At 41.1% G+C, this 23962-nt stretch overlaps 2 protein-coding genes across 2 annotated transcripts in view; one reads left to right on the top strand and one right to left on the bottom strand.

Moving 5' to 3' along the window:
* Positions 1-8167, top strand: part of ssb (small RNA binding exonuclease protection factor La) — a 22932-nt gene extending 14765 nt beyond the window's left edge. The window contains exon 12 of the mRNA XM_028806327.2: positions 7656-8167. Coding sequence (XP_028662160.2) covers positions 7656-7762 — 107 coding nt within the window. The 3' untranslated portion in view covers positions 7763-8167. The remainder of the gene's footprint in view (positions 1-7655) is intronic.
* Positions 7763-23962, bottom strand: mettl5 (methyltransferase 5, N6-adenosine). Its single transcript, XM_028806328.2, has 7 exons — positions 23721-23962; positions 22280-22394; positions 18043-18227; positions 10856-10938; positions 8415-8466; positions 8173-8222; positions 7763-7849 (listed from the first exon to the last, which is right to left on the bottom strand). Exons 1-7 carry the CDS (start codon positions 23818-23820, stop codon positions 7808-7810), a joined length of 627 nt encoding a protein of 208 aa, XP_028662161.1. The 5' UTR covers positions 23821-23962; the 3' UTR covers positions 7763-7807.

Genomic DNA, 23962 nt, shown 5'->3' with positions numbered 1-23962 from the left:
GTCCAGGCCAATGCCTCCCAAGTAGCCGACTCCAGCTCTTTCTGGAGAACTCCAGTCCAGTTAAGAGTGAATGTGTTTTGGGTCTTCTAGTGGGGGCCTATGTAGTGTAGCCCTGTAAAGAGTGGCTCCAGTCAAGGTTGTATTTGCCCAATGGGCTATAGGAGATACTGCCCTGGGTCCTCTGGGGATGATTACTACTTCCCACAACCCCCTCGATGTAGTATTAAGCGTGTTTAAAAGGACTTGTGGTTGATCTGTGTCTTTTCAGAATATTCACCTACCATTTGCACTGTCAATTAATGAAGTTTGGTGTATGTGAACATTGTAAGGCACAAGTTGGTATCGATAATGTTGAACTGTTAATATGAAAATGGGTCATATAACCACAGGCTGAAGGAAAGAAAAGCAAATGAATTGTTTAAAGACCCCACAGAAGCAAAAGGCAGGTAAGCTTGCTAGTGCTTATGTTGAAGCACCAGCCTGCAAGACCACAAACTGGCATCTGCGCTCTTTTGAATAATGTTGGGCCCTGTCTATGCAGTGAATCTGACCCAACTTCCCCAGCACATACCTACTGATAATTTGCTTTGTCTGACAGTATTGTAGGTGTAGGTACCTTTTGACAGATCGCTCATGTTTGAAATGGGCAAGCCAGAGAATCATTACACCATTATTGTGGCAAGATATAGCTAGAATGTTTTCTATGCTTTGAGCAAGTTTAGAAAACTCGATCCTTGAATACAATTTTGCTCTCATTCCTCCTTGGGAATGCCAAGAAAATGTCGAGGGGGTCACATTATGCCTCCTCGGCTTGCTCCTCTTCCACTGGTTTGCAGCTATGTGGAGTATACGTAGGCTAAATCAGGCTAGGCCCGGTTGCCATCCCTCCATGAACTCTGTATTGCCTACCCAAGTAGGTGCTGTCTGGACCTTGTTGGATGGTAGAGTGGAAACCAACATTGGTTCAACAGGCAGAAAAGCAGATGCAGCAAGGCATTTTGGAGTGTTTAGCATATGACGAGACCTACAGTGCATCTGGAAAGTATTCACAGCACATCACTTTTTCCACCTTTTTGTTATGTTACAGCCTTATTCCAAAATGGATTAAATTCATTTTTTTCCTCAGAATTTTACACACAACACCCCATAATGACAATGTGAAAAAAGTTTACTTGAGGTTTTTGCAAATTTTATTAAAAATATAAAAACTGAGAAATCCCATGTACATAAGTATTCACAGCCTTTGCTCAATACTTTGTCGATGCACCTTTGGCAGCAATTACACCCTCACGTCTTTTTGAATATGATGCCACAAGCTTGGCACACCTATCCTTGGCCAGTTTCGCCCATTTCTCTTTGCAGCACCTCACAAGCTCCATCAGGTTGGATGGGAAGCGTCGGTGCACAGCCATTTTAAGATCTCTCCAGAGATGTTCAATGGGATTCAAGTCTGGGCTCTGGCTGGGCCACTCAAGGACATTCACAGAGTTGTCCTGAAGCCACTCCTTTGATATCTTGGCTGTGTGCTTAGGGTCGTTGTCCTGCTGAAAGATGAACCGTCGCCCCAGTCTGAGGTCAAGAGCGCTCTGGAGCAGGTTTTCATCCAGGATGTCTCTGTACATTGCTGCAGTCATCTTTCCCTTTATCCTGACTAGTCTGCCAGTTCCTGCAGCTGAAAACCATCCCCACAGCATGATGCTGCCACCACCACGCTTCACTGTAGGGAATGGTATTGGCATGGTGATGAGCGGTACCTGGTTTCCTCCAAACGTGATGCCTGGCATTCACACCAAAGAGTTCAATCTTTGTCTTATCAGACCAGAGAATTTTTTTTTCTCATGGTCTGAGAGTCCTTCAGCTGCCTTTTGGCAAACTCCAGGCAGGTTGCCATATGCCTTTTACTAAGGAGTGGCTTCTGTCTGGCCACTCTACCATATAGGCCTGATTGGTGGATTGCTGCAGAGATGGTTGTCCTTCTGGAAGGTTCTCCTCTCTCCAGAGGACCTCTGGAGCTCTGACAGAGTGACCATCGGGTTCTTGGTCACCTCCCTGACTCAGGCCCTTCTCCCCCCGATTGCTCAGTTTAGATGGCTGGCCAGCTCTAGGAAGAGTCCTGGTGGTTTCGAACTTCTTCCACTTACGGATGATGGAGGCCACTGTGCTCATTGGGGCCTTCAAAGCAGCAGAAATTTTTCTGTAACCTTCCCCAGATTTGTGCCTCGAGACAATCCTGTCTCGGAGGTGTACAGACAATTCCTTTGACTTCATGCTTGGTTTGTGCTCTGACATGAACTGTCAACTGTGGGACCTTATATAGACAGGTGTGTGCCTTTCCAAATCATGTCCAATCAACTGAATTTACCACAGGTGGACTCCAATGAAGATGCAGAAACATCTCAAGGATGATCAGGGGAAACAGGATGCACCTGAGCTCAATTTCTAGCTTCACGGCAAAGGCTGTGAATACTTATGTACATGGGATTTCTCAGTTTTTTTTATTTTTAATAAATTTGCAAAAATCTCAAACTTTTTTCACGCTGTCATTATGGGGTGTGTAGAATTCTGAGGAAAATGAATAAATTTTGGAATAAGGCTGTAACATAAAATGTGGAAAAAGTGATGCGCTGTGAATACTTTCTGGATGCACTGTATGGACATCATGTTCATCCAATGCATTGGACTCCATCTCTAGTCATCTTTTCTGCGTCTTGCTACTGGATGCATATTGTCAACCTTCCTCTCGCCTGAGCCCAAGTGCAGCTTCTCCTCACTTTGAAAGAATTTACTACGCATGTCACTCTTGTCATTTGTGCCATATACAGTTGCAGTTGGTGGAGGATTACTAATTAGTCTTCCATCACACAAACTAGACAAATGCCTAACAGTACAGTAATTGTAGGCCAGAAACTTCCACTCCTATGGTATGCAAATGAAGTTAATGCACGATGAGTTTGACTTAACCCTGCATCTAAAATTCTTTTTGTTCTGTACATATTGGCTGTGTTCTACAGTTGTATACAAAAATCTGGGTCCATCTACTTTTCCACTCTGAAAATTAGTTCTGCGGGGAACACATTTAAATTTAATATTTCTGTACATTTTAATGCACTATTATGGTTGCTGGATTTAACAGATTTTCAGATGTGGCACTTGCCAAAGTTTGAACCCCTTCTAGCTTGTCGCCCTCGCATGGATTTTTTTTTTTTTTTTTTAAATGTTTCATAAGTTAATTGAGTCCTCAAAATTGGGAGATACCAACTCTGGAGCTGTTTAAATAAATGAGTATATTTTAATACACGTGAGCCCAAGGATCTGGAGATTAAGGATAGAACATTTTGTCCTAGGAGGGAAATTTTTGGCTTTTTACAGACATACACTTACCGGTCACTTTATTAGGTACACCTTGCTAGTACCAGGTTGGACCCCTTTTTGCCTTCGGGTATCTGCTGTAATTCTTTGTGCCGTTGATTCAACAAGATGCTGTAAACATTCCTCAGGGATTTTAGGCCATATTGACATGATAGCATCATGCAGTTGCTACAGATCTGTCAGGTGCACATCTATGATGTGAATCTCCTGTTCTACCATATCCCAAAGGTGCTCTCCCATCATAAAGGGATGGACAGCAACAATACTCCAGTAGACTCTGGCATTTAAACAATTCTCAGTTGATATGAAGGGGCCCAAAGTTTGCCAAGAAAATATCCCCAACATACACAAATTATTGCACCACCACCCTGAACGTTGATACAAGGTTTGATGCCAATTTTGACCCTACCATCTGAATGTCACAGATGAAATCAAGACTCCTCAGACCAGGCAATGTTTTGCCAGACATGTGTGGTCAGAGCTGCTCTAGTGGTTACTTGAGTTACTATTACCTTTCTATCAGCTTGAACCAGCCTGGCCATTCTCCTCTGACTACTAGGCATCAACAAGGCATTTTCACACAGGGAACGGCCGCTTACTGGATATTTCACTTATTCAGACCATTCTCTATAAACCCAAGAGATGGTTGTGTGTGCAAATCCCAGTAGATTGGCAGTTTCTGAAATACTTGGACCAGCTCGTATGGCACCAACAACCATGCCACATTTTAAAGTCCCATGAATCCCCTTTCTTCGCCATTCTGATGCTTGGTTTGGACTTCAGCAGGTCATCTTGACAAGGTCTACATGAATAAATGCATTGAGTTGCTGTCATGTGGATTAGCTGATTTAGATATTTGTGTGAACAAGCATTTGAACAGGAGGACCTAATAAAAGTGGCCAGTGAGAGGTTGAAATCGAGGTAATCAACTTAGACCTTGGTATTCACGTATGCAGTGCACCACGCCATGCGTTTTGTCTCTTATGTCGTTTGCTATGAGATTATTAAAGCAGTGATAGTAGGTGCACATCAAACATTGGAATGATTGTGACCAAGCAGTTGGACAGACACACTCCTTTTATTACTTTTATTAAAGTGTACCCACACTTGAATGAGGAAAAGAGTACTTCTGACCTGGCAGTCACAATGAGGTGGTATCATTATGCAGGTGTACTGCCTTTGGTAGAAAGGAGCCCCAGTAGCGTTGCTTGCCACACTTCTGCTGAATGATGACTTTCAGTCAATCAAATATTGTTGGTGTGTCAAACAGAGGATGGGGTGGCACTGTTCATAATGACACTGTTTTATCTTCTGTCCTCTGCTACGCCTTCCCGGGGTCCAGAGTTTGTCACTTTAATGGAGCCAGCACTTCTAATTAGTTTGATTTGTTGGCCCTCTCTTGAAGTGATGTTACCAGCCCATCATAGCACGGTGTAGAGTTGTGAAGGATTTAACTACTCGCGTTAACTGAACGTATTCTCCTAAGAGAGCTTTCATTGCCCCTTTTTTGTTAAATCTCATTCCTCTGTTCTGAGACCCAATCTGTCATTGACGTGGATACCCAAGTACTGATAGCCGTGGACCCACCTCTCCATCTACTCCTTGAATAGTGACTGGACTTGGAGGCTCTCTGGTGCGACAAAAGTCAATGCTCAGTTCTTTGGGTTTGCTGATCAAGAATAATTGACTCTTGGAAGTCGAGGGAACTGTATAAAATTATTATAGTTTTTAATTTCCATATCAGCAATGGAATTTAGGGACACATACTATCGGATTTCTTTTGGTTTTACATAGAACTGCCTATAGACTTATTAGGCATGCAAAGCAAAAGTCGCCATACAACTCCAAAGACCCTGCAGGAACATTTAACTGGTACATGAGTAGTGGTACACCAGTCCACCATGAAGCATTGCTTCAACAAGCATGATCAATATGGCAAGACTCATTGGGTGGGAGGAATAACTTCATACGATCATAAAAATACGCTAAATATGCTTGAGGTGTCTTGGAACAAATACTGTGGTATGATGAAACAAGAAAAGGACTCCTTGCCAGTTAAGCATGGAGTGGATCTGTTCTGCACACAGAATGGAGTCTAGAAAGTATCAACACATCCTGCAAGCTAATGTCCTATAGTTCGTGAAGCAACTGAAGCAAGAACAGAGAAAGTTGGCTGGTTATTACGAGAAAATGCACAAAATGTAATTTGATTAGACCGCCTAAACCCTTTTACATGCCCTTACAGTAAATGTAGTGTCTGCCCATTGGAATTTTTTTTTGTTCTCGTGCAGTTGTACTTTTTGTGTCTGCCTTACACAGTGAAGGTGTTCCTGGGTATAATATGCAGATTGATCAGTGGCTGCGTTTTTAGTAACACGGGACCAACATGCTGCTCACAACGGTCTGTGTTCATCGAAGTGCCGCTACCCTTCCGCTCCGTGAGATTTGCGTCCTCCTCCTGCTACTCATTTTCTTTCTGTATCTGCATGGCCTTTTCTTGCCAAAGACCTGGAAGTTAAGTTGACTGGGGATCATCTGGTGTCCCAGGGTGGTGGCAGGTGCTCTGCAGCAGATTGTCGTCCTTGTCAAAAACCATTTTCATGATTTCCAAAAGAGAAAGCATTACGCAGATTAGATTAATGGATCCCAGCTTTGGTAAAATGAGACATGCCATCTAAAGAGGCAGCCTGCACTTGCGCCAGTCACATGGACTGGAAGGAAAGAAAAGGTTGACTTCTATAAACTACAATAACTACAAAGCTAAATTATGTACAAAATGTATTTAACTTTTGTATGGCAAGCCAAATTAACATTTACAGATTTCAATGAATTTCAGAGATCTTAACATGCAGTTAAGATATTTAAAACTCTTCAATTTGAGTTACTTTTATATAAATGAATCCGCAGCATCTGTGATTCGTGCAAATCGGTACTGCAAGTGAACTATGATACTTCGTGTGATGAGAGAAGTCGCAAAACCAACCAATGTAAATCTGTTTTAGTTCTCTCGTGAAAAGCGGACGGACACAGACAGATGTTGGATTTTATTGAGATAAGCAGGGGTGTCCAGCTCCAGGCCTGGTGGGCCACAGTGGCTGCAGGTTTTCATTCTCACCCTTCTCCTAATCAGTGATCAGTTTTCACTGCTAATTAACTTCTTCTTTTTAATGGCCCTATTTTTAAGGATTCAGTCCTCTGAATTGATTCTCTTCTTCATTAAATGGCAGCCAACAGATGACCAGCTAAACAACTTCAAACTTCAGCCAGCTTCTTAATGAGAAGACAGTTTTGTTTTGTTTGTTTAACTTGTTTAATTCTACGACGACTTCTGCCATTGCAGACATTTTCAAAACTGATCTTCTGTTATTTTCCAAAAACTCAAGTCAAAATGCTTTGGTAACCTGAGCAGATCAACTTTATTGCGACCTTCACTTTTCTTTATTTCCACATCTTGTGTGATGAGCGCAAGTTAATTAAGGCAGGTGAACAATGTCGGTCCTCAAGGACAGTGGGCTCCAGCTCCATTCCCGGAGGACCACTGTAGCTGCAGGTTTTCATTCTAACCCTTTAATTAGTGACATGTTTTTGCTGCTAATTAACTTCTTTTGAATTAATTTTAATTGTTCTTGAAGACTCAGAACCCTTAATTGTTTTTTTTTTTTTCCTGAATTAGCATCCAAACAAAATGCTGGTCCTGTTTTGGCTCATTTTGTATCTCCGTAAACTGTGTTGATCATACAATATCTGAAAATAAAGAAAAGGTGAAGGTTTCAGGAATGCAGATCTGCTCCTTTCCACAAAACATTTAATGGAGCTCTTAGAAAAGATATCCAGTAATTTCAGAAATGTCTGCTATTGCACAATGAGAGGAGCAACAAGCCATGGAATTAAAGAACAGGGGGTGTAATTAACAACAAGAATAGACGCCTAATGAAGCAACTGGTGGGAGTGAAATTGGTTGGAGTTTGAGGCCCTGACTTAAGTAGGTCTTCGGTTGGCTCATTCTCTTAACATTTCATTTCTGTTTAAGGAAAGAAATGAAATGTTTGTTCCTCTGCTTTTTAAAAGGAAGCAATTCAATTAAATTAAAATTAATTCACAAGAAGTTGATTAGCAGCACAAACGGGACACTCATTTAAAAAAGGGTTAGAATGAAAACCTGCAGCCACGGTGGTCCTCCTTGCTATTAGAAAGCAATTGTGAAAAATTGTAGTCCTCTTACCTTGACTCACTCTCCTATGTTTTTTAATTTTGCGGTTTTATTTATTTATTTATTTATTTTATAGAGCCTACAAGTCCAAAGAAAAGAAGTTTAGAAGGAGCGACAGCAGAGGAAGCTGGTGAACCAAAAACGAAACAAATGAAGACACAAAATGGTTCTGAAAACAAGTGATGAAGCGGTACTTATTTCATTTAATTGTATATTAACTGCATTCTTTTATTTTAAACAAAAGCGTATGAAATCCACTTCAATGTCAACCTGAGGAGGAGGAAAAGAAAAAAACCGATGTTAGGCACGCAGCAGTAATCGAGGACAGCGGTAGTTCATATTCGATGGTATAAATGCAGCATTTCAACCCACACTTCGTCTTCCAAGTGCCTAATTCAGAAATCACTTCTACACGTTTATCTCAGTTGACAGATTTGAAGTTGGTTTGGGATATTCACTATTTTGGTTTTTATTATTTTTTGAAGATTTTTTTTTTATTTTTTAGCCTATCTGGATGTACTGTACAGATCATTCTAATTTGAGGATTGATGGCTTGTAATTTTATTAAATTTAAAAACAAAAAAAAAACTTACCGAGGTTTTCTTGTGGAATTTGTAGGAGGCTGGTAAATCATATTTCAGCTCTATTAGGCAAAAAATAATAAATAGAAAATAAAGACGCTTGCCTAGCTGCACTCTACTTCACCTGCAAATTGAATTAAAGAATTAATCTCTTCTCTCAAGGATGTTCCTAGCAATTGCTACTACATGTATTCTAAAGGCTACTTCTGTCACACCAATCATCATTTATAGATATTGAAATGTAAGTTTATTACCTGCTATTACTTCCATTTTTACATTCCAGTCATCTGCTTTTTTCTGTATATGCTTTTAAAGAAAAAAATAAATAAAAATTAACTCTTGCCGAGACAGAAACCTAAAGCATTTTTATGCCGTCTTGTCCGTTACCTGGTAAGTCTCTTGTACAAACTCAAGTGGCATGTGGAATACACTTAGTTCAGGAGGTATGGTGGCACAGGACTTAGTGACATTCACTGTGTGTGACTCTCAAGCCAGTTTGACTATCATAGATATCTGAAAATTCTATTCGGATATCAATTTCATGTCTTAAGATATTTGAAAAGAAGCAAAGACCCATTTTAAGAGGACATGAACTTAAGAGCTCTAGAATATTTTGGATCTCTCAAGCGGTGAATCTGGTGCCTAAAAGACTGAGCCCGAGAAACAATTTAGCATCGGAGTGTTACATCTGGAGCTAACTAGAGCACTTCCCAGCAAGGTGGTGGTGGCATCTTCAGGCTGTGGGTTTGGGGCCTGAGAGACGACAACGCAAAAGGAAAAGTTAAATGGAGCAAAGTACTTTGAGGTCTTCAATTAAAAACCTGCTCCAGAGTGTTCTGGCCTAAAAGTCCAAGCAAAGGGAACACAGGAGTGGCTTAAAGACACCTCTATGAATGCTCTTAAAGGGCCCAGACATAAACCCAGTTGAACAGCTGCAGAGAGACCTGAAAACTGCTGTGCACTGCCAGTCTCCACCCAACATAAGAGTGGGGAAGAATGGCAGAAAATCGCCAAAGCTTGTTACGTTCAACCAATGAAGGCTTCAGCGAAGTACAGAGTAAAGGGTCTGAATACTTGTGTCGATGGGGATATTTCAGTTATCCTTAATTTGCTTGTGTCCATCGGTGCTTGATATGAACAACGGTTGCCACAACAATAGTGAGGAATCACAGTTCCTGGCAGAATTTTGGTCTTAGGCTAATCTTCAATATGACCAGTTATCGACTGTGGTATTTGACTGTTTATTCGGTGCATACTTTTGTTACTCACCAAAACTATTATGATACTACTGTTTTACACCTCCACTTTCCTTCATTTCAACGTGAGCCTCCCAATAAAATGAAAAGGCACATACAGCCTACCTGTGACCAACAGAAACGGTCCCACCAGCCTACATACTCACACCAACACACAGAACCGGAAACATCAACATCACGCCAGACCAACCAGCACAGGCAAGATGCCTTAGAACAACAAACCACAGATTGACATTATCCGAAGATCAGCGGCAGCAAATCTCGCACCTAGACAGTGAACGAAAAATGACTTGCACAACCTTTCTTAAGAGCAGCGGCAAACTGCCAGATAACAACCATTACAACGGAAAAACTACAGGGAGTCCATAACCCTGACAACTCAAAACAAGATATTCCCTTTATATTACGGCGTAGGCAATTCCCCGTTCGTTTAGCATATTGTTTGATTATCACCAAGTCACGACGACAAACATTTAATAAGGTCAGAGTTTATTTGTCAGGCCCAAGTCACTACTTGTTAAAATAACCTCCTTTCTTACGTAACGTGCGATGTTCTCTCCCTCATCATTATTTCATCAACGCTTTTATTCTTGCTAAATTTTTGCAAGCACGATTTACTACTTTATTTTTAATTTGCAAGAAATTCTAGAATGCTGTTTCCACTTTCTCATTCTGGGTATTGTGTGTTGCATGATGAGAGGAAAAAAATGAATTTACCGTATACTGTATACTCTCGTATAAGTCGGGTCTTGAAACCCGAAAAATCGATCATAAAATCAGACCCCGCCTTGTACGTCCGTTCAGAAATATGACACTTCTTGCCTCCTCCAATCTCACATCAGTTTCTCGGATGCATTGAATTTTGTTGCAGCAGCTCAGTTACCGATTTCTTTCGCTACTTCAATGACATTTAATTTAAAACCAGCTTCATATTTTCTTCTCATCGAATGCTTCATCGTAGATAAGGGATGCTCTTACAATAAAGGTGTATGAGATACAAAAATCACAAAACGGTGCAAACGTCGTTTCAGAATAGTTTGGGTATTACCGTATGGTCACGTAGGCACAATACATAGAAAACAAAAGGCCGTGTGCTCCGTGGTTACTCTCTCAGGTGGGCGTTGGCACATTGTAAACTCTTGGACCAATAGCGTGAGTTTCCTGCATTTGACTTACATGACTGACATTATAAAATACCGGAAATTATACGATAAAATCAAGCCCCGACTTATCTGCGGGAGAACTTAAACACGAGTATATACGGTAAGTGATTTTAGCACAAGGCTCCAACATAGTGTGAAAATAGAAAGGGTCTGAATAATTTCTGAATCCACCATATTTAGATACAACTCCCATGTTTTGCCACTTTCCTACACATACTTTAACTTAATAGTTTGTAAAAATATCTGACAACTTAATGAAATTAGAAAGTTCTATACCTCTCGTGTTGATGATTTGTGAAGGGAATACACGGCCGTCTGAGACATACTTAAAGCCATCTTGAGAAACTGCATGTCCATACCTGTAGTGTGAACATAAATTTAAAAGAACATTCACAAATGGTACACGATGTGATGATACAGACGAGAACAAGTTAAAAAAAGAACCCACAATTATCCCTGAAATGGACAAAAGTAAATGGCACCCATCAGTTTATTCCATATTGTAACATAAATCAGACTTTACGTTTGAGTTTTGATTCAATATTTCCAATAACGACACAAATGAAAATGGCCCAGACAAAAATGATGGGACTGTTAACGTAATATTTTGTTGCCTAACCCTAACCCTAATTTTGTTTGGCCCACTCTTAATGATCAAACTGCTCAAAGTGGTGTCAGGTTTGAAGGGGTCTTTTCTAGACTGCATGTTTCAGTTCTTTCCATAGACGTTCAATAGAATTCAAGTCAGAGTTCACAGAAGGCCACTTCAGAACAGTCCAATGTTTTGTTCTTCTTCATTCTTGGGGGGCTTTTACTTGTGTGTTTTGGATTGTCATCCTGCTGGAGGGTACATGGCCTGCAACTGAGACACAGCACACTGACACTGAACAGTATGATTCACTCCAGAATGTCTTGATAAGTCTTGAGATTTCATTGTTCTCTGCACAGACTCAGCAAAGCAGCCCCAAAACATAAGCGAGCCTCCTCCATGTTTCACAGCAGCTGTGGTGTTCTTCTCTATGAAAACTTCATTTTTTCGTCTGTGGACATGGAGCTGATGTGACTTGCCAAAAAGCTCCATTTATATATCTTCGGTCCAAAGGACATTCTCCCAGAATCATTGTGGCTTGTCAATATGCGTTTGAGCAAATTACAGTCTGGCTTTTTGATGTGGAGTTCTCCTGGGCCTTCTTCCATTGAGCCTACAGTCACCCAAAAAGCGACAGATGGTGCGATCAGACACTGATGGACCCTGACATAGGAGTTCAGCTTGTATTGCTTTGGAAGTCATTCTTGTCTTTTTGTCTGTCATCCTCACTGTCCATCTGTCTATTCTGGGGTTGATTTTCCTCTTGTGGTCATGTCCAGGGAGGTTGGCTACAGTCCCATGGACCTTCAACTTCTTCATAATATTTGCAAGTGTTGTCACAGGCACATCAAGCTGCTTGGAGATGGTGGTCTTGTAGCCTTTTCCTTTTAGATGCTTGTCTATCATTTTCTTTTTGATCTCCTCAGACGACGCTCTCCTTTGCTTTCTCTGGTCCATGTTGAGTGTGGGACACACAATGACACCAAAGAGCAGAGCAACGATTTGAATCGGCTGAATGACTGATTGCACGGTTGGAGATATGTGTGATACGAAAATCGAGAAAATAGCAAGTTTAAAAAAAAAACACTTGATCTCGATTGCTTTTCTTTACTCGATGACAAATGAAAGACTTGCAGGTATACAGGAGACGACTGCTTGTCATTACTTCAGTTTCTCAACACGTTGGTCGACATCTGTGCTACTCCATTATAGAATCGACTGCTGGTATTTTAAAGGGTCAGTTTGTTCTCCATCTTACCTGCCCCAATGTATAGTAACAGATAATTAAAGCAAACAAGGGGCACAACAAAGGCTCGGAATGCTTCAAAGAATGAGAGATTTCAGTTGTTGAATTTTTTTTTTATTTTTTATTTTAAGAATTTTGCAAACATTTCTGGAAAAAATGTTTTCACTTTGTGATGGGTTACTGAATGAAGATTGATAGGCAAAAATGAAATATGTATCTATTATATAAAAAAATTTTGGGTCGAGGCGTGATCATCTCAGAGAGACACTTTGACGTCACACGAGACTAGACATTACAACCTTAGGAAGCAAGACCCACAAGACGATGACTTTTGCATGTCACGACCAACTTACAAACAATTTAAAACAAGTTCACGGACACACACTTCATGTCTTCCCAGCTCTTAAAAATGTTAAGACATTCTAGATGGCACGTGGATGACTAAGTGAAGAAGAAAGAGCAGCGTGTCGAAAAGAGACACAAAAGCCTTGGAGAGAAAATTGGGCAAAAAATGATGCACAAAAGAACAATAATAATCTACGTGCAAATTCAGAAAATAAGGAAATAATCAGCTCAGACGTCCCACAAGAGACATTTTGATGTCCCGCAAGACAAAGCAGTGAGACAAAAGGACAGCTGCTGTACAGGCTTTTAAATGATCGATGCGCAGTGCGACAAGCAGAACATGCAGCTCGCCAGCAGCTGTTCCGACAGCATCTCCTTAGATAGATACTTTATTAATCCCAAGGGGAAATTCACATACTGCAGCAGCAGTATACTAATGAAAAATATTAAAGAGTGATAACAATGCAGATATACAGACAGACAATAACTTTGAATAATGTTAACGTTTACCCCCCCCCCCCCCGGGTGGAATTGAAGAGTCGCATAGTGTGGGGAAGGAACGATCTCCTCAGTCTGTTAGTGGAGCAGGACGGTGACAGCAGTCTGTCGCTGAAGCTGCTCCTCTGTCTGGAGATGACACTGTTTAGTGGATGCAGTGGATTCTCCATGATTGACAGGAGTTTGCAGATGTTGAAGGACTCCAGCCTTCTAAGGAAGTATAGTCGTATAGTGTGTGTTCAACATCCCCCACGTTATATGTTCCGCAAAAAAGACATTTAACCACGCGATTTACACGCTGCCTTTCTTTGCATTTGTATATCAAGATGCAATTCAAATGCCTGAAATTGGAATGTGCCGGTCAACAAAAACTTTACCATATGGACAGAAAAATCACAAGTGAGTAACATTTCAGTTTATTTCTCAGGTGCCAGCTTTTTGTTGACAGTAATTCACCTGCCACTTCGCACACGAAGTATACGAAGTACAGAGAAAGTATACGAATCATGAAAAAAATTCGACCTCGACATTTTGATGAAACTTGACTCTTTAGACCTCTACTGAGTCCGAAAATACCGTTTTTTGGAATTGTGTGTGTGTAAACACGGTAACGCAAAACACAACTAGATAGATGGATGAAATTTGGCGTGTGGTTGTTACACCAGAATTGTAGATCTTTATTAGCTTTTGGGCCAAATCCATTAACCAGAAGTGGTACTTCACCTGAACACATACTCGATTTTTTTTATTCATGCAGCAGCAGAGTCCGATTTATTCAACTTTACTTTTATAATAATTGTTCAATATATTATTAATTTGATTTGTTGTTGATGGTTCTGTAATGTGCATAATATAATCATTGTCTTGCGGTTTACTCCTCAAATATCCATCCCCATATCTGAGTACACGAGAAAGTCGATTTTTGAAAATAAAACGACACTGATCGAGAGATTGACAAGGTCATCATACAAGATCAACATACTTTATTGTTGCTGACCAATCACTTTTGCTTTAAAAATGTCGTTTAACAACAAAGTGATACAAACCTTGTAAAATTCCTGAGTTGGCAATGTCTCTACTGAACTACAGGTAGGTAGGCGAAGAGAGTCTGCCAAGTGATGAAAAGATAAATATACTATATATATTGTGAAAATAATCCAATAGCAGAATTATGTTTTAAAATATCTGTCCCCATTTTTTCAATGTTTCTCTCTCTCTCTCTCAAAACAGATAGTTGAAATATCACATTCTTTTTGTTCTTAACATCAGCCATATCATACATATCGCATACCAGGGATTTTTCCTGCCTTACATCCAAACCTGCTGTGGTTGTTTCCTGTTTCCTGTGATGCTGCTCTGGACAAACAGATTTTGATAATGTATATATTGTTCGTAATCTCAGATGCTGTCTGTGTCATTTTGTGCCTGTCCATACTCTTATTACCTGCTCTTGCTCTGCTCATTATGGGTTTACTGTTCTTATGGTGGGCTATTGAAATCTCACTGCCCTTAACCTTCATACTACATGCTTGTTTTTCTTTGTTTCCCTCAATACTGCTAGGTGGGGTCTGCACACTCATTTAAGCCTAAGAGCCCTGTTCTTCCTAAGCCCCCATGATTTTCATGGTCACACCTGTCAGAACACAGTAGAATCTCTTTTCTTACTTTTTTTTTATATCTTTTCAGGCCTGCAGGTGCAAAATTTTGTCTATAAATTGTTTGTGCCTGAGATGGAATCAAAGATCAATATGGCTGGTAGAAAATAACAAAGCCCAGTGTTTTGAGATTTTTGAATGAAATATTGAAGGCATTCATTATAAGCACATTGTCGTTGGAGCAGGATATGTGGTGTGCTGTAGACATTTAGAGTAAAAAACCCTTGCACCTTAAAATTCACCTAAATTTCATTACAAATTGGCCAAAGAAAAAAAGTGCTAACAATCAGCGGAGATTTGTTCAGCACAAATGATATAAAAATATTTTAAAAATTATAAAATTGTGTAAAATTATTCATATTCAGTACCTGGTTTTGATTATCTGCGGTGGGTTGGCACCCTGCCTGGGATTGGTTCCTGCCTTGTGCCCTGTGTTGGCTGGGATTGGCTCCAGCAGACCCCCGTGACCCTGTGTTCGGATTCAGCGGGTTGGATAATGGATGGATGGATGGTTTTGATTATGCTTGTTCTTATCAGACAAAAACAAAACTGAACAGTAAAGTGTGTTGTGTAGTGTAGTAAGCTTCCACTAACATTAAACTCAAATTATATCCAAACCCGTTAAGTGTACAGTTCTGTCTCATTGTGACACAAAAACTAAACTCCATAGTAGCTCTTTAACCGTACCATAATTACTAAAACTAAGAATGAAACTAATATATATAAAAATAAAATAGAAATGTCATTGTAAAATAAAAACTAAAAATACATGATGAAGGAAAACTAAAACTAAACTGAATTTCCAAGTAAGGTCAGAAAAAATATTGAAATAAAAACTAACATAAAAAGGCAAAACTAGAATAACCTTGCTGAGGTGTCACCTGTTGGATGGCTCCACTCGGGTCCTAATCTAAGGTCCTGAGTTGGTTTGTCACATGGTGGGTGCGGTGATGCGCTGTATCAGCGACTGCTCCCAACCTCTCTCTCTACAGGTGAGATGTAAAACCGAGGTCCTGACTCTCTGTGGCCATTAAAGATCCCTGTAGTATAAAATGAGATCCGTGGCTGATCGGCACCTTTTTAAATAAATAATCGCCACACTTGCGCCTTGTTGGGTAGCATGGCAAGAGCGGTTCCAGGGCGTGATGTGGGAGTGGGTGGTTCTACACGAAGTGCACAGATGTAGGATCGTCCGTGACCCTAATTGCTGCCAGGAGCTGCTTATCGTCACTGCTGTGCCACGTTCCTATTCTAAAAAGGGAAGATCGAGTGCAAGGAGAAAAACAGGAAAAAGGGATGGAGAAAAAAAAATGGAGAAGGAAAAAGAGAAAAGGGCTGATCGGGGTGGGAAAATGGAGAAAGGGAAAAAGAAAGGCTGATCGGAGAAGAAAGGAGGTGAAAAGAATGAGAGAGAAAAGGCGCGAGGGTGAGATCAGGTGCAAGTGTGTTCACAGTAGGTGGATAAGGCAGACAGCCGGGAGGAAGTCCCTTCACAGTGCATGAACGGCGCCTCCTGGGGGGCTGATGGCCACCCCAGCTTAGTGACCCTGGATAGCTGGAGTGGCCAAGACGCTGCTCAGTTGTAGCAACTCACCGCAGAGAGGCAGCGCGGCTGCAGGGGAAGTAGAGGCTGACGGGGGCGTTTTGCTGGTGGTACCATGGACCACAGAGAAGCAAGCCTGGCAGCAGGAGTAGGTGACTCGATGAGGTGCCCTGCTTGGAGCCAGAGAGGGCTAAAAGGGGGCTGGGGCTGAGGAGCAATATGGAAGGTGTGCTAAGCTGTCGGATTGGCACCAACTTAGCTGCAAGGACTCGCATTGGGTTAAGCTAAGGAGACGCCAGGTTTTAAAGGACTGCACCGGGGCTCAAAGTTTCAAGGACAGTTTCCTGCCCTCGGGTTTTTAACTTCATTTTAATGGATTATTTATTTGATTATTTTAACCTCCTCACACTTTTTTTTTATTATTGTCTTTACACTGCTCCCTTTGGACACTTTTTTTGTTTTTTTTTAATAAAAGCACTGAACACTTTTGCACCTTCCCTTTGCTTCATGTGGTGTTCTCATTTGCACAGCTCATCATGACCATCGATGGTGTTGGGTTCAAAAGGTTCCCAAATGAGAAGAGGGAACATGAAGCTGGACCCGCAGCGTCACAATCCCTGGGTACCTTCGTAAAAAGTAGGGTGTATCCCAATGTCCTGGCTAAACTGCCCACCACGGCCTAGTCATTCTTACCCCTAATCTACTGTCTCTATTTGGCTAACTCTCTCTCACCCCTTCACCGCCTAACAGCTAATGTGTGGGGAGCATACTGGTGCAATAATGGCTGCCGTCGCATCATCCAGGTGGGTGCTGCACATCAGTGGTAGCTGAAGTAGCTCCCCAATCACTGTGTAAAGTGTGTTGAGTAGTGAGAAAAGTGCTATATTAATGTAAAGAATTATTATTACTATACTAGGGGGCTTCACCCCCACTCACTTCGCTCGCCCACCCCAGCATGCGCTATGCACCAACCACTTCGCGTCTCTGCCGCTCACATTGTGAAGAGAGGGGCTGAACGCACCCCAAGGAGACGCGGTCGCTCCTCCGACACCCCCTCTTAAACGGCGATACTTTTTGGTCGATCAGCTGCTGCTGCCGTGTCGTGTCATCTGCATTTCGTGCTGAGCACTTCTGTCATATCACCTACGTCCATATATCTGATCTCTTTTCGTTTTTACCTTTTTGTCAATATCGTATTGAATTTTGATTCTGTGTTTGGAATTGCATCGTGACAACGCAGCGTATAAACTGTCCGTGAGTGAATATCGTTTCTTTCTCTCTACAATAAATGTGTCTGACATAACCACGCAGGACTTTTCCAAATCTCTTGTCTTACGGGGCTTCCGGCCCCGGGCGTGGTTACATCGCTTGGCACGAAGGCTCATCTTGTGGGACGTGAAAGTGTCTCTGACACAATCATGTCTCGTCTCCTTCCAAGATTTTTTTTATAATAGAGAGACTAGCTACTGTGTCTAATGTCAGAATAAGCTCTGGCATTCTGCAGCCATACTGTGAAAAGGGTCAGTTTAGAAGAGAGCTGATTTGACAGGTCCTTTTAATATAAAACACATACATTGTTGTACTAACCTTTATTGTGCTTGGTTCCAAATGGGGGATTCATTATTACAGTGTCAAACTTGTTTGAGAATCTCTCTGGTACGAGTGCACAAACATCACACTGGATAGTGTCTGTATTTTTAAGGTCAAATTCTTCAATGTTCCTGCTACATATCTCTAGGGCATCCTCATCGATATCGAATCCCACACAGAGTCTGATTAAGAGAAGAGGACAACTGGTCGTTATTTAATAAACACTGGTGAAATTAAAAAAAAAACATATGCCATACAGATATTTTCTATCATTTTCCTTTTTATATGAACAAAGAACCTGCTTCAAAATATTTTTAAAAATTACAGATGGTAATGGATGGCATACAGGAACTGGCATCTGGGCCGGGACTGTACAAGTGTCCTTACCCGGTCAGGAGGCCAGTATAATGAAATTTATTCTGGATCATTTTTTTTCCTCAATACATTAAGTGGAAGGTCCCTAGTTTAGGATTCCCAACTCAAACAGGGCATCATGGGACTTGTAGTCCTGTGGGGCAGCTCTGTTGGGTTCCATGGGTGCCACCAGGTGGAGTTGAAGGGATTCACAATCTCTACTTTTTGGAACTTCCAATAGACCCAGAAGTACTATGATTGGGCTACATGCTGGCACCAGAAGTACTCCCGGGTCCAAGATAAAAGGAGTCGTTTGACTTCATCCAGGGAGCCAGAGTCGGGAGGAAGCAGATGAAGCCTGCCTGGAGAAGCGGTGGAGAGGGAAAAGAAGAGTCTTAAGAATTGTATTATTTGTAGTTTGTGCCTTTTAAAACATTTAGTTGAAGTTATTTAAAAGATTAAAAACTTTCAGTTAAAATTAGGTCTTGTGTCTGGAGTTTGAGGGGCTGCAACACCCCCTGGTGGTCACAAGACACAATGATTTATAGGCCGGGAACTAAACCAGAGTAGCAAGATTCAAAACTAGCATACGTATAATCTAGTCAGTCACTTTTAAACCAGGTAAATTTAATTTTAAAAAATCTCAAATGAAACTAGCTTTGAGGAAAACGTTTTAATAGGACTTTACCATCCTGCTTTTTTATAGTTTGTGACTAGTAAAACATAACTATGTGAAAAGCACAGCGAGATGCAGCGCCTATAAAGAGTATTCACCCCCTTGGAGGTTTTATTGTTATACAGTATTGAATCTCAGTGGATTTAATTTGCCATTTTTGACCCTGATGAACAGAAAAAGACTCTTTAATACCAGTGAAAACAAATCTCTGCAAAGTGGGCTACACTAAATGGGGCGGGTGATATAAGCAAAATTCTAGATCTTGATAATTACAGCATTTTGAATAAACAGTGTATATCATAGTATAGACCTAAAAATGTTTAAAATTAAGTCCTACAGAGGTAATTTATATAAAAACAGTTACTTGAGTCTTTTTTTAAACAACACTAAACAAGAATTATTTTAATTTTATTTGAACAGTCATGTAAACTACAATTAAACAAATCAGAGAGCAAATTTACCAAATACAGTAATAAATACCGTATTTTCAACAGTGCAAAAATCTCTTAAATAAAAAAGTGCACAAGGTGCCACCTTCCACGTAATGTTTTCACTCCACTTGGAATACAAAGTTCATAGCCAGTATCAAAGTGTACCAAGCGTATTAGAGAAGCAAAGCTTTCAGTTTACAAAGTACTCGGCCAGAATCAGTTTGATGCGGGGAACGGAGAACATGCGAAGTGGCACATTGTGGACAGAACAAGCCGCGTCAGAGGACAGAGCTCAGCACACGTCAAATCAATGCTAGCTGTGTACTTTGTATTCCAAGGTGTGTGAAAACAACACAATGCACAGACAGCACACCCGACAGTGTATGCAAAGGCAACAGTAAAGTTTTGGCTTTCTTTGCTTGTGTACGCATCTGCCGTAAAAAACGTTTGTGTCATTCAATGCCTGGGCAAGCATTTCAATATAACCGTACTCAGTCAGTCAGTCAGTCAGTCATTATCCAACCCACTATATCCTAACACAGGGTCACGGGGGTCTGTTGGAGCCAATCCCAGGCAATACAGGGCACAAGCCAGGAACAAATCCCAGGCAGGGTGCCAGCCCACCGCAGGACACACACACACCAAGCACACACTAGGGACAATTTAGAATAGGCAATGTACCTAACCTGCATGTCTTTGGACTGTGGGAGGAAACCCATGCAGACACGGGGAGAACACGCAAACTCCACGCAGGGAGGACCCGGGAAGCGAACCCGGGTCTCCTTACTGCAAGGCAACAGCGCTACCACTGCGCCTCCCCAATTTTTTTTTAAACTTGATGTATTCTCGATTTTCGTATCGCACATCTCTCCAATCATGCAATCAGTCATTCAGCCAATTCAAATTGTTGCTCTGCTCTTTGGTGTCATTGTGTGTCCCACACTCAACATCCTTCCATTATCCAACCTGCTATATCCTAACTACAGGGTCACAGGGGTCTGCTGGAACCAATCCCAGCCAACACAGGGAGCAAGGCAGGAACAAACCCCGGGCAGGGCACCAGCCCACTGCAAGACACACACACACCCACACACTGGGGACAATTTAGGATTGCCAATGCACCTAATCTGCATGTCTTTGGACTGTGGGAGGAAACTGGAGCTATAGCTGTACTCAAATCATATATTTTTTTTTTTTATCTACAAGGCACCTAATTTGCGGTCAAGTACCATGTTCCAAGGGTTCTTACATGTTCAGAAAGAAAGCCCACTGTTCATTCTTGCATTTGCATACATTGCTGGGTCTGCAGAAGTGTTGTGATTTGTACACACGGCCCGCTCACCCACAATGTGCCATCTTGTGTGTTCTCCTTTCTCTGTGTCAATTTGAGGCTCACAGTGTAAAAAAACACTGCAATGCAACTTCATTTGAGTCGTCATACATATTTTAGCTAACTGAAATAACTAGAGCACTGATAGTTTTCAGATTAGTGTATGATCTTTATTTTATTACATTTACTGAAAAGGAGCTACAGCAATCCCTCGCTATATCGCACTTCGACTTTCGCGGCTTCACTCTATCGTGGATTTTATATGTAAGCATATCTAAAAATATATTGCGGATTTTTCACTGCTTCGCGGGTTTCTGCGGACAATGGGTCTTTTTACTTCTGGTACATGCTTCCTCAGTTGGTTTGCCCAGTTGATTTCATACAAGGGACGCTATTGGCAGATGACTGAGAAGCTACCTAATCAGAGCACACAGTTAAGTTCCTGTGTGCTGATTGGCTCAGCGACGGAGTGCTACATTAACCAGGAAGTCTCATCTCACTCATTCAGCATTAACATGCTCCTGCTCCTGCTTCAGGGGCCGTGTCCAAGTGTCAACAGAAGATGCAAATGATTGCAGAAAAGGTAAAAGTTTTGGATATGTTGAAGGAAGGGAACAGCTACAACGTTGCAGGACACCATTACGGCATCAATGAGTCCACGATTCTTTTTATTTAAAAAGGAGGAAAAGCATATAAGATCTACAGCCGCAGTGTCCTTTAACCAGGGCGCAAAACGAGTTGCAAGTGGACGTGATAAGGCAGTAGTCTGGATGGAATCTGCTTTAGGGATTTGGATTGAAGAGTGCTGGAAGAAGAACAACGGCGGTGCTACACAGTCACCTGAAGAGGCTCCTTTAGAAGAGCTGTAATGCTCTCCTTTGTTGTGCAGTAAAATTAAACTCATCGTTATCGAACAAGTCGTCATGTCATTGTTGGTGAGTAACCATAATTAATTATCTACGTACAGTACTTATTACATGTACATAGTTTAGTGTCACTGTACACACATTTTACTGTATACAATTTTTCTTGCATTGTACGTATTTATTGATGGTGGCCTGTCTGTCGTAATGGCTGTAACATATGTGATATCGGAGACGCTCAATATCTTTAAAATAATATTTAGGTTTTACTGTATATAAACTGTGTTTACATACATAATTTCAACGAATCTTACCTAATATCTAAGAGAATACAAAGGGTTTATGCTGTATAATTGTGCGGGAAATGTTTATAATAGTGTGGGAGAGTTTATAAGGGCTTAAAATATATAAAAAGAACCATATGAACATATGGTTTCTACTTCGCGGATTTTCACCTTTGGAGGAGGGATTACTGTACTATATATTTAAGAACTGCCAACTAAACGTGAACTGCATGTGTTTAAGGATTTGGGTGGAAAACCTAATCATTATGAACCGATTTCAATATACATTTACTCACCCGGCACCTAATACAGCAGCTCCAACACTAAGAACTCCACAACCGCAACCCAAATCGGCCACCAGTTTATCTTCAATATCATCAAAGGAATTGTGAATTGTGTAAAGCATACAAGCTGCAAAACAGGAATGAGAGAAGGAATTACTGGCTTAAAACATAGTTTACGAAGCCAGAACACATTTCAAATATTGTTTGGTTGAATTACGTCACAATCATAAGTCATAGTTTGTATAGCAATGCAAAGATAAGAGGGCACTGAAGACTGACCACCTGAAAACACCTTCATAGGAGGAGGTTCTAAAAAAAATTTAATCTAATCTAATAGAGGCCTTAAACAGATGCGTGAACCCACCAAGTGATCTCACACTATAGCACCCTGGGATTGAATACCACACTTATTTGGTGTCTGTCTGGGGTCTGCATGTTCCCCTTGTGTCTTTGTGAGTTCTTCTCCCAGCATTCCACTTTTCCTTCTATAATACAAATGCACATGTATTACATTTACTTACAGTGCATCTGGAAAGTATTCACAGCGCATCACTTTTTCCACATTTTGTTATGTTACAGCCTTATTCCAAAATGGATTAAATTCATTTTTTCCCTCAGAATTCTACACACAACACCCCATAATGACAACATGAAAAAAGTTTACTTGAGGTTTTTGCAAATTTATTAAAAAATAATAATAATAATAAATAATAGATTTTTCCTCCAGGACATTCCTGTATTTTGCTGGATTCATTTTACTGTAACAAGGTCTCCAGGGCCTGGTTGAGCAACATTATAACAAAATGCTGCCACCACCATTCTGCAGGTTAAGTGCGATGTGTTTTTGATAATGTGCAGTGTAACACGCTGTTTAGTCTGATGGTCTCATTTCGCCACAGAATCTTCTCCCAGCTGACTCCCATGTGTCCAGATGTTCTGTGTGTTGTCTTGTCTTTGCCACATTCCTATCAAGCTGTGACACAATTGTTGTCTACACACTCTTTCCAACCTCAGTCCACTGCAGTTTGTCACTCCCTCCGAGTTTATCAGAGATCTGTGGTCGGCTTCCCTCACCTTTTTTTTTTTTTACACCACGGCACCATTTATGTGAACGGCCTGCTCTGTGCAGATTTCTTAATGACCGATGTAGAAGGAAGATCAGAATAACCTGAGGAATACCATACAAGAGCACGGAGAGCGCGTTCATACCGACAATGGCCAGGCGTGGAATTCGAAACCAAGATGGGAGCTCCGTAAGGCATCGGCACTACCCACTACGTACCCCCAATCATTTTCTTCTAAATGCAAGCAATCGTCGCCTGTACGTTTCCTTGTCTGTTCACATCACTTATTCCCAAATGAATTATTGTTCTGTAACGCAGTTTGCAAAATTGCTGTTAAAAACAAAACCTGAAGAGAGTGACAGATAGGAAGAAAACAATCCTGATCGTACCTGCGATGTGAGGTCTCGTCGGATACTGTTCTAGCAGCAATTTAGGCTTTTCAAAAACATCGACTTGCTGAAGGCAGCTCTCCAGCTCTTTCCGCTTCATTCTTCGTACTTTCAATCTTCTCGCACACCAAAATTGGAGCTGTTTACATCAGACGTCATTAATAGCAAATCGGACGGTCTCTGTATGCTCGCTTACTCCAGCGAATAGACCTGGCAACAGCGTGACTCTCCATGGAGCACCA

This window comes from Erpetoichthys calabaricus, chromosome 8, assembly GCF_900747795.2.
Source record: "Erpetoichthys calabaricus chromosome 8, fErpCal1.3, whole genome shotgun sequence".
NCBI classification, from domain to species: domain Eukaryota; kingdom Metazoa; phylum Chordata; class Cladistia; order Polypteriformes; family Polypteridae; genus Erpetoichthys; species Erpetoichthys calabaricus.
Note: the sequence above shows the minus strand (reverse complement) of the source record. Positions and strands in the feature narration are given on the sequence as shown.

What these genes read in the sequence shown, in the direction of transcription:
- mettl5 (XM_028806328.2), bottom strand. Translation starts at nt 23,820, where the DNA reads ATGAAGCGGAAAGAGCTGGAGAGCTGCCTTCAGCAAGTCGATGTTTTT. An exon ending in GACGAGACCTCACATCGCAG is followed by an intron (nt 22,395 to 23,720) that starts GTACGATCAGGA and finishes CCTGTTTTGCAG; the next exon opens with CTTGTATGCTTTACACAATT. An exon ending in AAAAATGGAAGTAATAGCAG is followed by an intron (nt 8,223 to 8,414) that starts GTAATAAACTTA and finishes TTTGCCTAATAG; the next exon opens with AGCTGAAATATGATTTACCA.